Source organism: Lissotriton helveticus, chromosome 9 (genome assembly GCF_964261635.1).
Source record: "Lissotriton helveticus chromosome 9, aLisHel1.1, whole genome shotgun sequence".
NCBI classification, from domain to species: domain Eukaryota; kingdom Metazoa; phylum Chordata; class Amphibia; order Caudata; family Salamandridae; genus Lissotriton; species Lissotriton helveticus.
The window spans coordinates 328,522,665-328,538,297 of NC_136070.1; the positions used below are offsets into that span (position 1 = coordinate 328,522,665).

A 15,633-nucleotide genomic window follows, 5' to 3' on the forward strand; every position below is an offset into this window, starting at 1 on the left:
AAGGCACTCCTAACAGATCACGTGAGGGTAGCCATGGTAGATAAAGATGACCAGCATATAGAAATAGAAAACTCCATAACCACTCTATTTAGTCTGGATGAAACAGTACTATAGATTAATAGTAAAGACCGGACTTCAAAAGTGTCCAAGAAAAAGACATTTGTTTGGTCACACACATATGGGGAGGTGGGGGGGAGAACCAGGAGCAATCAGTGTTCCACACCATATAAGTGTTGTGAGCCGCAACGTCTTGCCTCCTTTCGCGGTGTTGTCGTGATGAAGGTTACCTGTACATACCGTGTGCTTGTACATCACATACATTTGTTTTTTCAAAAGGCAGCACACTTTTTGAACATGCCTGGTTTGTCTATTTCATAGCCATCTTCAGACTCAGTCAGAAGGGAAGAGGAAAATGCCAGCATGCACTACCTCGCACAAAAACTCAAGTTACACTTTAAATATAGATGGAAATTATAAAAAAAATTGAAGTTTGTAACAGAGGATGCCTAACACAGATGTTGGGTAGAAAATCAGGGAGACTAAGCCTTAAAGGGAGAGGTGGAGGTTTTTGTCCCTCCACCTCACAGTTCAAATTGATTGGCAGGTCACATAAGGAGGTGCATACACAGCATGGAGTCTATGGAACTTCTCAGAACTAGTTAAATCAGTAAAACAACTGCTAAATAACATATTGTACCAAGAATACCCAGCGTTACAAGCATGTAAGTATATATAAGACCCAATGCTGGAAAACCAGTACAGCAAAGCAGATTTATTCGCATAATCAGAGTCGATGTTGTCCAGCTCTGATGAAAACCCTCACACATGGAAAGGTTGCTTGGCATTATTAGAGAAATAACCTAACCAATATATAAAGAAGCAAGAGTCAGTTAAAACTACATATAAAATTAATAAGTATATATTTTATTCTTCATACAAATAATCTATCCAGTAATTGCCAGACAAGTGGATGAAAACAGCCCTGTCAACGGACTGTCACAGGCTTTACGAAGGCAATCAGGGAGGGGGGAACAGAAAGGGAAATGGCAAAGCATACAACTGTTGCTGTTTTGGTGTTTTACCTTTCTTGAGCTTTCGAACTGCTAGCATGCAGTGGCTGGGAGACAAGTCCCAAATCCTTAGCGTCTTGTCATCGCTTACAGTGGCACAAATTGGCAAATGTGGATGTGTAGCAAGACCCCATACCTCTCCTTCCATGTGACCCTGCAAAGAATCAAATAGTATTAAACTAAAAGGTGTACATATCAAAACACAGTTTGCTTATTTGAACGGAGTTTCATACGATCCAATGTCAGCACATGGTTCCCTAGCGAGCACTGCATGAAACACCAGCACATCAAAATACCACAGAACAATAAATGAGAAACAAAACATAAAACCAGTAGTACAAATATTTGCAATTGGATCCAGTTATCAACACTTTGACCAAGTCTCAACAAAGCCAAATTGGCTTTGTTGAGACTTAAAGGTATTGAGAGCTTATTGAACCTACAAAGTATGCTTCAAAAGAATAGAGGTTGATTATGCCACAGTATTATGTCCATCAGAATCATACTGCTCCTTTAACATGTGAGAAAACGTTTTCAAAGGCAAACTACCTTGAGGAAGATGCAAAACGTAGAACTTGGTGAGGGGCATGGGTGTTTTTGGTCTCTTCAAGTAGTGTAATCCAACGTTTTACACAGCTATGAACGTTACAATGTCTTAAATTAGATGTGCTCCACAAGTGGGAAACTCATAACATAATTACATGTGAATTCCAAATAAGGTCTGGGATTTTTTTCTTTTAAAGAAAATTAACAATCTCTTTCTAATGGCCAATTACACAAATGTGTTTGGAAAAGCAAATATTAACTATCTGGATTTAAAAACACGATATCTCAACCAATTTTGAATTGCTGAACCTATTTTGAACATATTTTTAGGGGGATCAACAGTTTAAATAAAATCTGGCACTGATTATTTATGTTTTATACCAGATGTAGAAAACACAATTTTATTGTTGCAAATTAACATCATCTTCAATGTCTGATGGAACCCAAGTTGATTCCATCAAGGCTCGTAGAGCATTAATGAGTGTCCCATGCTTGCCTAGTCTACTGTGGTTGAGGCCTGTACAGAGAACACCAGGGCAATTGTGTTTTCTTTATTGGCAAGGCCTGAAAATCATCCAGAGTGCTACCGACAACAGTCAGTGGTCACAAAGCTATTACATACTCTCCTGGTTCCTTAAAATTATTGAATAATTATTTTACAATACAGCACAATCCTGCGTTATTCCTTAGTGTAACTGTATGGTTATGCACAGCCTTGGGTACACAAAATACAACATGAATTTCACACTATTGACCTAAATGGTTTGCATCCAACTGGCTCCAACATCTTGTGACACATCCTCCTCTGCATCATAAGTAGGGAACATTGGGATTCTTTTTGATTCTGACCTTTTTCATTTCCCATGTCAATGCTGTGTTAAAGAGTGTAAATACGCATCACCCTCTCCCCCTTTGTAAATCCTCCCCCTCTTCCAAACAGACTACAAAATGGAATTGACAACGACAAGAACCCTCCTCCTAGTGCATCTTGATTACTGTAGAATCGTCTAGTCCAGCCTCCCAAAACAACTCATTGTCAGGCCTCAAAGACCTCAGAACCAACGTTTAAAGTTCCTAAGTGGGACCACACCCAACACAAATGTAGCGCACTCTGCAGGCTCCCTGTTGATACCAAGAAGAAATTCAAGGTCATGCGCAACATGTTTAATGCTTACTGGGGAAAAACCTTTGTTTTTCCACTGAAAATGGCAACTACTTAAGCCTATCTAGAGCCCTTCGCTCATTGTCCACCCATCAGATCAACCAACGATCCTTTAAGAGGATGAAACGTGGAGGAAGATTAGTGGCCATGCAAGGACCTGGACTCTTTAATGCTCTCAGCCCAAACTGGCGATCCTAACCCACCTGAATGCATTTCAGGACACCTTTAAAAGATAAACTCTTCAAGCTTGCCTTCCTATCTGAACTCTCCACGAACTAGGCATATAGTTAGAAGAATACTAATAATTACCCACCCATCTGGAGTACAGCCCCCTAACAAAATGTTGGCTTATTCACGTCTTTCCCATTGCTATAAAGTAACCAAGAAGAAACAGAGTGCTTTATGAAAATGCTTAAAAAATACATTATCTGCTAAAATAAAATAAAACACTGTCAAGAGTTACCTGAACCAGCAGGGTAATTGGGCCACTTTTGTCCACTTCCAAAATCTCGCCATTTTTGGTGCCCACTAAAATATGCCCATGTCCTAGTGATATGGCACGTATAGAAGGGTTATCTTCTAAGAGGAGACCTGCATTGTAGGATGAAAGAGATGATCATAAAAAGGCAATTAAATAAGGCAAACATTTTCTTTACTAAACGTTCTGAATATGTTATTCAGTAAAACAAGTATGGTTAATGTAGTCAGCCTTCCAAAATAACATTTTCAATCTTAACTTGAAAAGGTTCACTATCTGTAAAACCAGTGAAATGGATGCCAGGGTCTTGAGGGCCTATGTTTATGAGGGGCAGAGTAAGGTGTGTTGTAGGTTATGGCTCCAGCCCAAAGCAAGATATGTTTTATGTTCCAATATTTTTGGTATCCTAAAATAAATATGCTCTGATTTTCCATTCTACACATTTTTTATTTGTAACTTTGCACATAGTGCATGCTTCCTCCAGTGCCATGCTTGCCATGAACAGGGTCAGTCATCTCTGAGAACTTTGTTTACAAAGTCACGGATTGTGACAACCCCTTTCAACAACCTTTAGTGCACTATATAGTAAAAAAAAGTGAAGATGTTCCCCTTTTTTCAACTTACTGTTTGTGTAACCCAGCTACCAATTATCACATCATCCATGTTCCCCTGGAGTGGGTTCCAACCCGCCCGCCCCCGAAAATATTGAACAATTGTGACCCACTAGCATGTTACAGTTAAAAGTCTTTATTGTGTTCGATTAATAGAAATAATTGCAAAATTATCATTTTACAACATCTCCAGTCTATTTCGTCTTTCAACAATATACACCATAAAAATATATGATTAGTCATTAGAACACATAAAACCACAAAGGTCTTAATAAAACTTAATCTTAATTAAAGCAGCTGGCTTGAGTTTTACTCACCTCTTTATGTGGAAGAGACATGACAAAAAGTGACAAGTGCTACATTACATCTATAGGATGAATCAACCTAAAGTCGGTCTAAATTGAAGTCAACTATAAAATACACCTGCCACGGGCAAGATAAAAGAAACAGACTATACATCTTTGTCAATCTGGATCTTATTCACTTTATTTGGCCCAATGTTTCTGAAATGTAACCAATACGCAGACTCGACAAGTCTGTTGAGTCTAATATGCTATCACATGATGCCAGTTCCTTTAGTGCCCAGGCGTTTAACCAAGTGGCTTATAAATTAGCAAATCAATCCCATCAGAGATGATGCTAGTGCATCATCCAATGCAAAAAGGCCCAATCTGACAAAGAATGGCTATCTAAAATAGGTTTACTTTAAGGGAAAGAACTGCCCAAGATTTTCATGAGAACCAATGAGTCAATACATGCAACAAATATAGATATATTATTCATAAATGTGCTATCCTGAGATCTGGAAATGTTGTGGCCCGTGTTCAATGTTTTCCAACCCATATCTCATCCTCGCAACTGCTGAATTTTTTTTTAACAAGATTCAGTAAACAACGTTATCGCAAGTTCAAGTCGATGTATAAGCTATACATTGCATAACATTTTGAATTATCGCATGGTGGTATAGTTTAGGTAAATCTGCATTAATTTTCAAGTAACTCAAATCTATGGAATAATGTCAAATTCGCAATCAAAGCAAAGCCCTAAACTAGTCCACTCTCAATATCTCAACAACTACAAGGGATAGCTTCTTGCGGGTTCACAGCATGACTATTATTGAATGCCAATACCATTTTAAACATATTGAGGAAACACAAATACATGGACTGTTTAATTGTGAAATCTCACGCCGTGCATTTGTTTTGTGCCTATTTGGAATACTACACAGATCTCTTAACTTGCCATTGCTTCCATGATCATCAAAAACACATGAGTAGCGGCAGGTGGTGAAAAGGTAGCATTTATTGCACCCAACTACAAACTCGGGCACTGATTACATAGAAATACCTTGGAGAATTATGGTGTTAGAAAGATTTTGATGACTGGAAAACAACGGGAGAGAGATTTTTGGGTGACCTGAAAGTGGCTGAAACACCCACGTAGACCAAGCTGTGGAGATGTACAAACAACAGTAAAAGTGTGATTTTATTATGGCTATACCCATCGTTGCCTGACGTAGTGTGTCAAGTTCTTAAAGACCTATCCCCCTAAAGATATAGACATATTTACTCTAAGGTGTGTGCTACAGAAGTGATCTCTCGCACACAAAGTTTATGCAAATGGTGAATGATGAAAAGTAACAGACACAACGGAGCCTTGATATGAAAGCAGTAGTAAAGTTGGAGACAAAGATTCAGTGGTTTCAAGGTTAGAGAGACTGTGAGTCTAATTCTTATTCTGTGGTCTAAGAAATGAAGTAACAGAAACTAACACAATCTTGACAGAGTGCATTGCTTGTTGCCTTTAAACTCTACCAACCACGAAAAGGGAACTATGTATGAGGCATATGCTATGCAATTACACATTTTTCAAAACAACATTCTGGATAATTTAGACAACCCTTTGTAGAATTGAGACAACTGATTTCACCCCAGATGCACTCCTATTTGGTGCATGCAGCATATCAAGTTGTCCCCATACATTAGTTGGCATTAGGAAAATGGGTTAGTAGCAATATATTCCTTGTGATCCAAGTGTGATTTTTTTAAAGAACTAAATGAACAAGGTACTTGTCGTCGGTATGCCTTATCTGGTAGCAGTAGCAGCTGGTGTCTGCTGAGCACCTTCTCCTTTTGTGGGTTTAAAGGGTTGAATGGATCTTTGTTGCTGAGGTTGTTGATGGTACTTCTGAGCAAACTAAAGAGCTTGAGCCATCTGTTGTTGGTACACTGTGCCTGTGTGGTTTTTATACCCCATATATTTTAAGGCCCACAGCTTCAAGCGTCTCTAGCTCAGGTTCCAAGTGTTACATCCAGCCTTACATCCCGTCCTCCACATATGCCTCCAAAAGGAAAATGTTATATCCTCTGCTGTCTCTCAGGTTTTATGTCAGTAGCCATGAGGAGTGAAGAAGGGTAAGATCAGGAAAACAGCCTTGTACAGCTAAGTCACCAGAATCAACTGCAGCAATAAAGAACTGATGTGAGACTTGGAGGTGAATGAGACCTTAGGAAAAGTGGGTCCTGTTCAGGAGTCCTATACTACTGCTGCTATATTGGTGGAGCAGATTTTGCTGAAGCTGGGGTAAGAAGCAATTCCATTGCTGGCTCCGAGAGATTTGGGCTAAGGGGAAGTATGGGATAAGCAGCCATACAATTACGCAAAGTCTTGAAGCCAGGCGAAGACTTAAGCCTTTGAGTTTGACATAGGAATAGGGATATTATGCCTCTTATCCCCTCTCATCAATACTTAGTTGAAAATGAATTGCCTAAGAAAGCATGAAAAGACCCGGAACATCCCAAAGATTTAGACTACCTTATAGACTTGTAGCAGCACTGGATCTATAGTGATGGGATTTAGAGTGATAGTAACATAGGTTGCATTTGTGTGATCTGCAATGCATATTTCTAGAACATCGTCTGGGTGTGATGGATCTTCTTCGAGACAATCTTAGAGTTCTACTAGGCATTACAAGAACCTTAGGTAACTGTTCAACGGCTGGTAGGGGGCATCACAGGTGCAGCAGCCATGGGTGGGGCAGGCTCAGTAGGCAGAGAACACGCTGCAGGTATCACAGACTGTGGAAGAGATGACACTCCATGCTCAGGTAACTCAGAGGAAATGGATGAAAGGGCAACTGCTAAAGAGTAAATCATAATCAGGCAAACGTGGAACCTTCCTCTTTTCCAGCTTGCAGATTAATTCTGCAGAAAGATTAAATGATCTGCTTCCAAAGGAGTACCTTGATGTAGACTGTTCCTCAACATCAGACAGTCTGTGATAGCGACTTCCTTGTCCTCTGTGTTGAAATACTCCTTCTCTATGTATCGCTTCTTGAAGTCAGACCAGGGAGTACCTTCAATGTTATGGTTCTTAATGTTGACAGGGTTCATCTTCTTTTCTTGCTTTGTGATCTTTCCCTGGCTCACCCATGCAGGGAACCTCGTAAAAGGCAGAGGGAGCAGAGGTAGACAGGGTACACTATCCATGTCCCTCAGGTTGTCTATACTTCTCACCTTTGCTGTTCCTCTTTTTATGTATCAAATCTTATTTATTTTTTTAACAAATCAAAATAAAACCTTACAGTGCACACAGTGATTCACAATACAGCTGTCTATGCTTACACGAGTGATATACGTTATAATTTCCAATGCCACCTAACCCAGGCCATAATAAGCCCACCATTTCCCCCAGATTTATACAGGTTTCTGAGGACATCCTCTTGTTCCATAGATGGGCTCTTCCTGTTTCCAGAACGCCAGTCGCTAAGGAGGGAGGACCTACAAAGTTCCATTGTCTGACAAAATCTCATTTCCCAATCACATTGCCAACCCGCACCAGGCTGTAATCACCACTGGCTCCTCCCAGATCTTCAGGAGCCCTAAAAGAGCAAGTTGTGGCAAAAGGTCTATCAATCTGCCAAGGACTCCTGACATAGTGGTGACAATTATTTGCCTATACCTCAATATACCTGGGTAGTCACCACACTATATGGAAGAAATACCCATTAACTTCGGAGCAATGTTAACATTTTGGTTCAGGTAGTCTGTGGGCCTGCTGTCGGTATATATGGTAGGTTAAGAGGGAGGTATTTAAGTTGAATAAGGTGCAATTTCACTGAAATGACAAAGGAATGTGGGGCCACCCAGGAATCTTTCCAGTCACGATCATCTAGTGGGCCTAGCCACCCTTCCCAGGGTGCCCTCAGTCCCAACATGATATTAGTGGAATTGATAACCAGTGATTTATAAATCTGAAAAATCCCCCCTTCCCTAAAGGACCCATAAGTGCCTTTGCCTCGAGTGGACTATGTTCAGGAAAATCAGGGAGAGACTCCTGGTGGCATGAGAGAGCATGGCACAATGGTAGATGACAATAGAACTAGGAATTTTGTAAATCAAATTCCGCTTGGAGCTCTTGGAAAGACTTAATTTGTGCCCATCCCCATACATCCCTTACCATCAATATTCCAACAGAATCCCAGCTATGAAATCCCATGAGTCGCTCAGAATGTGCTATGGAGTGGTCTCTAGGGTTCACTCACAGTCCCATCTAACCCACGACAGAGCTGACCTTAAGTCCAGCAGGAGCACCTGATAACCTCGTGGAGGGCCTGTGAGATAGGTGTGCCATATAGAAGTTGCAAGATATTGTCTTGACCAAGCAGTGCCACTTCCCCTTGGAAAGTGGGATCCTCAAATCCACCATTCAGCCAGTCATTCAGAATCTAGGGTTTGTGCCAGCCAATAGTAGAGACACACATCTGCCATGGCCAGCCCACCATTGAATGTGGACTGCACACATTTATCAAAAGCTATTCAAGTGGATTGGTTCCACGCACATATTCTGGATGTCAGTTTGAGGAGGACCTAGCACTGCAAAAAAGCAATAGGAAGTTCTGTAGCACATAAAGCACTCACGGAGGACCATCATTTTGAACAGGGCAACCTTGTCTAGAATGATAAGTGGTCACTTGGACCACTTGTTTAGATCATTCAGAGCTTTGAACAGTAGTGGTCGCAAGTTAGAGCTCCGGGTCAAACCAGGCTTTAGGTCAATTTATGTTTCTAAGTATTGGAAACTGAGACTATGTATGAGCACACACAACTGCTAATTCTCCCCAGTGCTGTTGCCTTTCAAGGGGACCAGGAAGAATTTGTACCAAAAAACTCGGAGACCGAATGCTTCCCCATAAGCCTCAAGAATCTGAATGAGATGAGGCCCTGCAATGGATGGATGAGACTGAAAAAGTATATTTTGTACAACCATAGTTTCCTTTGCTGTGAACAGGTATGCAGTGTTATGAATCCTAAGAAACTCTAGGTGCAAGTTAACTATGCAAGTTAATTACTCCATGCTCTCATAGCAGAGTGCACAGCCGTAGTCTTTAGGATGTTAGGTTGCCCCATGACTTTCCAACCATGTTGGAAAACTTCATATGATTCTCACTCTTAGTGACAAGCATCAGTGCTTTTAATAAAATTCTGTGTCGTTATTACTTATGTGCTAAGCAACAGGATAAAGCTGTTGAAATACTTATAAATATATATAAATCTTCTCTAAGTATAGTACTTTTGTGTGTGATAGGTTAAAGTACAATATTAGATTTCAATTACCACTGCATCCCGACCCCCTACAAGGGACTGTTAGTAACCCAGAAAGCACGACCACCACATCAACAGGTATGTTGAGAGGGGTTTGGACAATTTGGACTTTCATGCTAAAGCGTTGGTATGATGAACCAAGTTCAGGCCCCTATGGGTGCGAAAGTCAAACCTTGTAGAACTAAGCCAGAGTCTTAGTTTATGCAACATATTTTCCTCCATCACCACCCCCTAGTCAAAGCCCCAGGACTGGGCATCATACCGAAACCATACCATTAGTGGTTCTATGGCCCGAGCAAATCACAGGGGTAAAAAGAGGAAACCTGTCTGGTGCCTTTGCAAATTGGAAACTTAGGGAAGTGGTTCGGACATCTGATATGAACCTAGGACCAAACTCCAGTTTCAGCAGCACCCCTTCAAGGAATGTCCAGTCCAGACAATCAAAGGCTTTTCTGAAATTGTTAAGCAGTCAGGCACTGGAACATCGCAAGAACTGAGAATGTGCAAGGGCAATGTGAATTTTGCACATGCAGTGTCTCATACCGTTAGATGGGATAAAGCCACATTGATCAGGATGAACCAGATGCATCAGCATCTGGAGGACCTTCTTAGCCAGAACCTTGACATAAAGTTTGATCTCTGTGTTTAAAAGACATCACTCATTCAGAGAGATCAGGTGATATGAGGCACATTGGTCTGGCGGTCAGCCCGACTTGTATAGTATCACAAAGTGCTGGTCCTCTTGAAGCCTATGTAGCCTTAGCTTCTCCCTGTCCTTTAAAGTCCTCCTAAAGCATTAACAAAATTCACAGAACTCGGTTGATGAGATTCAGGAAGGTACACAATACAGACTGTGCAAGGATGTGTTTAAGCTTTGAATCTTCCACACATGGGACACTTCACAAACAGGGGTGGCATTTTGTGAATGAAAAAAATATTTTTTAGAAAGAAAATGCAGTGCTGTCTATGGAGAATTCGAGCAAAGGTGTTTTCAAAAGGTTTGGAAAGATGTCCAAAGCAAAAAAACTTATAAAGGTTTTAGCTCATTGCTCCAGGATCCTGTCAGCAGAAGCCAGAAGGTGGCAATTATGTACATACATAAAAACTTCTGAATATGTTTTCTTTATAGCACACAAACTTAACCCCTTTTGCAGGCGGTTTATTTAAGTCAGATAAGTTTGTGTGCAGTAGTGTCAATAGCTTTTCAAACTTGTTTGCAGTATTGAGTTCACATTAGTATTTGTTGAAGCCTGGGACACGTGTGAAATGAATAAATAACCTGATTAGAATTATGATTGGTTGAAGGTAACTTGAGGGGCTAGACAGAGCACAGGAACATTACCTAGTTGATAAGATGGGCTACAATGCAAGAGTTGTGGTCTGATTGGAACCTGTTGGTGTAATGCCCTTATTAGAATTATTGTTGCATGAAGTGATCAGGAGAATTATATACAGTGCAGTCAAAATCTCATCTAATTCAGTGCAAGGGTGGCATGAAGGGTGAAAGAATAAAAGAATACGTATTCATTTGGACCGTAGCACTGAACAACAAAAGTTAGATTTTAGACCTGACCGATTTTAAATTGAATGATCATACCAAATATCAGTCAGTCATGTACACCAATTACCCACTGAGTAGTGCCACATTTAGTAGTAGTACCGACAGTGCCAGTTCATGCACGTCAATTCTTGTAGTTGGAGGGGTCACCATACGACAAAATCGAGTCTCAAGCGTGATTGTTACAGAGAACCGGTTTGGTCACATCTGCTCACGGTTAGTAGACAATGCCCCAAGCACACTGACAATACTTCAACAATAGTGCAAATACAAATAATCAGTTATGTGGAGGAGACTCTCAGTACATATCATGTTAACAATGAGATGGTCAAGAGATACATCCCAGTAGACACGGATGGCATCCAACAGATTACCTAGGTCTCTGGTTTAAAAGAATATAGTGTTTTAAAAGTAAGTGTAGAATAAGTAACCATTGAATAAAAGATGAGATCCGGGCTGGAAATAGGTTAGAGTAATTGATGCATCTGAAGGAGAGGATTATACTGAAAAGAAATCTTGAAGAGGACAGGAACCAGTTGGTTCATCCTTTTAAATCATCTCTGTGCTGATTATAATAGAGTATCGTGTAGGCAGTGCTAATCAACCCACATTGACCATCCTATTCCAAAAGGAATATTTGTGATAAAATCATGAAGAGAACGCCAGATCTTCTGAGAAATGTTGGGGTTGCCTGAGAGGGAATCTTGGGAGCTATGAACCTTCTGATATAAGTGACCCAGGCCCACAAAGAACTGGAGGAGATATGGTTGGCTGATTTCTATTCTCTAAGAATGAGTTTGATTGCCATGGTCAAAATAAGATTAAGGAAGAACATATCAGTTTTAAGTAGGTGAAAAGCTGCATGGATCAGCCGTGGACTCAAGACAACAGTTGGAAAATCTTGTTCAGTAGTGGATTTGACTATATTTGGGAGTTTGCATGTTATTCCATCCCAATATGGTTTAGTTTGTGAAAAAAACATGGAACAAATGTTCAGGATCTAGACATGTAGCTTTATAGTTCCCGCACTTGTCTGTGTCTGTAAATTGTAATTTTAAAATCGGAATGGGGTACAGTATACAGGCTGTATCAACAATAATTTTGTTTGAATTAAAGAGTGCCCGATTTTATGACGTAAAACATTATTGCAGCTTAAATTCCAAGTCACATCTGACGATGATTTTTTGTCTAATCTAATACATTTCTTAGCCCATTCAACTTGAATTGGGGGTGGAATTTGGATGCATAAATATTGATGAATTTGTAAATCTTTGATGTCAAATGACCTGATGAACACCAAAGTTTAAGTTGGTGAAATAGGTCTGTCTCTTTGAGAGGACCTAGTTTGGAAATGTATGCCTTTATGTTCAAGAACACATGAAGGCATGTTTTAGGGATGTATTTTGATTGGAGTTCTGAAAATCAAAGCGAACCTGAAAAGCTACATAGTTATATATGTTTAGACAGATCCCTTTACTTTGCCTATTTTGGACCCAGAGATGAGGAATTTACTCTTTTTTTAAAATTTGTATTCCAAAGGGAGAGGAATATTGATTAAGATACTGGAACTGGCATTTTTCTGACCACTATTTTTAAAGCTTTAATTGTATCCAATATTACTGGTTTTGGAAAGTGCAGTATCAAAATAGGACATTGTTAGAATAGCGGAAATCTAAACTGGTTGTTCAAAACGTAGCCAATGATGATGAACTATACACTCTTCTATGAGCCATAGGGCTCCTTGAACAGCTTGAAAGGCCATTTGATAATTAAACCAATTCGGAAATTTGAAGCCACTCTCTAAGTAATTTAGTTGAACTTTTTTATACAATAGTCTCACTTTTGTGTTGCTCCATAATAAATCTTGCATACTCTTGCCAATTGTGGAGAAGAAGGATTTCGATAACTGAATGGGTATCATAGTAGAAATAAAATTATTAAGTGGTGTGCTAATAATTTTTAACGTTTTCTGCCTTGTCCCACCACAATATGTACTTGGTGACCAAGAGGTCAAATGATCTTTAATTTTCTCAATTGCTTTTGTTCATTGTAGTTTACGGATTCATCCAGATCACTGCATGAAACAAAACTCCTCAGTAATGTAATTAGGTTCCTAGAGAAGTACAGAGTTATTTTAGTGATAAAAGAAGGCAAAGCAGATTTAAATGTAAAACATCTGTCTTATCTTTGTTTAGACAATACCCAGCTACTTTAGAGCAGTTGTTCTTAACCTGTGGCCCAGGGATCCAAGAGGGTCCACGACAACTACTCAGGGGGTCCGCGACTGCTTTAGAAAATGAAATTATATTAAGAGATTAATAAAGTTTATATAAAGTAAAATCTAAAGTTGAATATTTTTTAATTTTTCATAAATGTGATGAATATGAAACTCATAGCTAAAAATTAACTTACTGTCCCGAAATTGATTCCTGGGAGCACTGTAAATGCATCAATTGTTTGAGTGTGTTTCTGTATTTTTGAGTATTGTTTTAAGGTTCAAATAATCAAAATTCCTTAATCCTGGGTCCTTTGCTTCCAGTAATGACTCAGTGGGGGTCTCCAGATTCCAATCATAATTCAGTGAGGGTGCCCAGATTCCAGTAATGATGAAGTGGGAGTCCACAGAAGTCAAAAGGTTAAGAACCACTGCTTTAGAGAATTGATTAATGATATCTGTAATTGCAAGGATTGCGACTTCTGTGTGCTCTGAATATTAGAATGTCATCAGTCTATGCCGCAGTTTTAAAGAAGGCTGCGATAAAACAAAAGCCTTTAATATTATGTGATTTATTTAGAAGTTGTATGAGTGAGTCGATGGCAAAAAGAAACAAACACATAGATAGGACACACCCCTGGTGTCTGGATGTATGACGTTAAAACGCATACTTTTACAACGCATACCGTTACAACGGGACTTTTACAACGCAAATACTATTACAACGCATGTATTTACAACGCATTTTTTTACAACGCAGGTACCTTTACAACGCATACCATTACAACGTAAGTATTGGTAAGTATATATAATTTTTTTAATTGTAAATTATTTAAAATTAATATAATTTAATGTAATTGTATTTAATCTAATTTAATTTCATTTAATTAATTTAATTTAAATTTAATTTTATTTTATTTTTACCCTGTACCCCTGTACCCCAAAAACCCAAAACTGACCCTGAACCCAAAAAATACCCCTTTATCCAAAAACTGAAAACTGACCCTAAACCCTAAAAATACCCCTTTACCCAAAAACTGAAAACTGACCCTGAACCCTAAAAATACCCCTTTACCCAAAAACCCAAAACTGACCCTGAACCCTAAAAATACCCCTTTACCCAAAAACTGAAAACTGACCCTGACCCCTAAAAATACCCCTTTACCCAAAAAACCCAAAACTGACCCTGAACCCTAAAAATACCCCTTTACCCAAAAACCCAAAACTGACCCTGAACCCTAAAAATACCCCTTTACCCAAAAACCCAAAACTGACCCTGAACCCTAAAAATACCCCTTTACCCAAAAACTGAAAACTGACCCTGAACCCTAAAAATACCCCTTTACCCAAAAACTCAAAACTGACCCTGAACCCTAAAAATACCCCTTTACCCAAAAACCCAAAACTGACCCTGAACCCTAAAAATACCCCTTTACCCAAAAACCCAAAACTGACCCTGAACCCTAAAAATACCCCTTTACCAAAAAACCCAAAACTGACCCTGAACCCTAAAAATACCCCTTTACCCAAAAACCCAAAACTGACCCTGAACCCTAAAAATAACCCTTTACCCAAAAACCCAAAACTGACCCTGAACCCTAAAAATACCCCTTTACCCAAAAACCCAAAACTGACCCTGAACCCTAAAAATACCCCTTTACCCAAAAACCCAAAACTGACCCTGAACCCTAAAAATATCCCTTTAAAAAAAAACTAACATATAACATTTTAAATATAATTATATACTTACCAATACTTACGTTGTAATGGTATGCGTTGTAAAGGTACCTGCGTTGTAAAAACATGCGTTGTAAATAAATGCGTTGTAATAGTATTTGCGTTGTAAAAGTTCCGTTGTAATGGTAGTGCGTTGTAAAAAATGCGTTGTAACGGGTATATACCCTGGTGTCTACCCTGACTCAGTGTAACTTCTCTTCTATATAGAAGAAGGTGACTATATGTTGTCTTGGAGGTGAAATTTAACAAAGGACCATGTTATGCTATGGCCTTTGTGAACATTGTAAACTGCATGGTTAAGACCTTACACTTATTTACAAGCAATCTCATTCAATTGGGAGTACAAAGACACACAGTGTATAAGGCATTGTAGTAATTGCATTTTGCTGAACTGATGATTCTGTTCATTGTCTGGCTATAATGTATATCACTAGACCATGAAGTCCATTCCATTTAGCATAAATGTGCTGTTTATAGGTATCTAGCAAAGAGGGCAGTGCTTAAGTTGTAGAAAAAAAATATAAGTGCCCGGGCTCTTGTCAGGAGGCCACTGCAGCTTGCACCACACATTGCCTCTGCCATGCTGCCAATGATAGTAACAACACCAGTACTAACCATCACACTCCTTCAAGTGTGACAATTCAGACTATTTT

At 39.4% G+C, this 15,633-nt stretch overlaps 1 protein-coding gene across 7 annotated transcripts in view; it reads right to left on the reverse strand.

Annotated features, from left to right (window-relative positions):
• EML5 (EMAP like 5) overlaps positions 1-15,633 on the reverse strand; it is a 1,317,369-nt gene that overhangs the window by 536,280 nt on the left and 765,456 nt on the right. For all 7 annotated transcript variants that reach the window (XR_013600929.1, XR_013600930.1, XR_013600931.1 and 4 more), the window contains exons 20-21: positions 3,242-3,369; positions 1,083-1,224 (exon numbers count right to left, since the gene is read on the reverse strand). Coding sequence is in view for 4 of the 7 variants with exons in the window: in XM_078660021.1 (XP_078516147.1) it covers positions 1,083-1,224; positions 3,242-3,369 (270 nt within the window). In the remaining 3 variants the exon portion in view is untranslated. The remainder of the gene's footprint in view (positions 1-1,082; positions 1,225-3,241; positions 3,370-15,633) is intronic.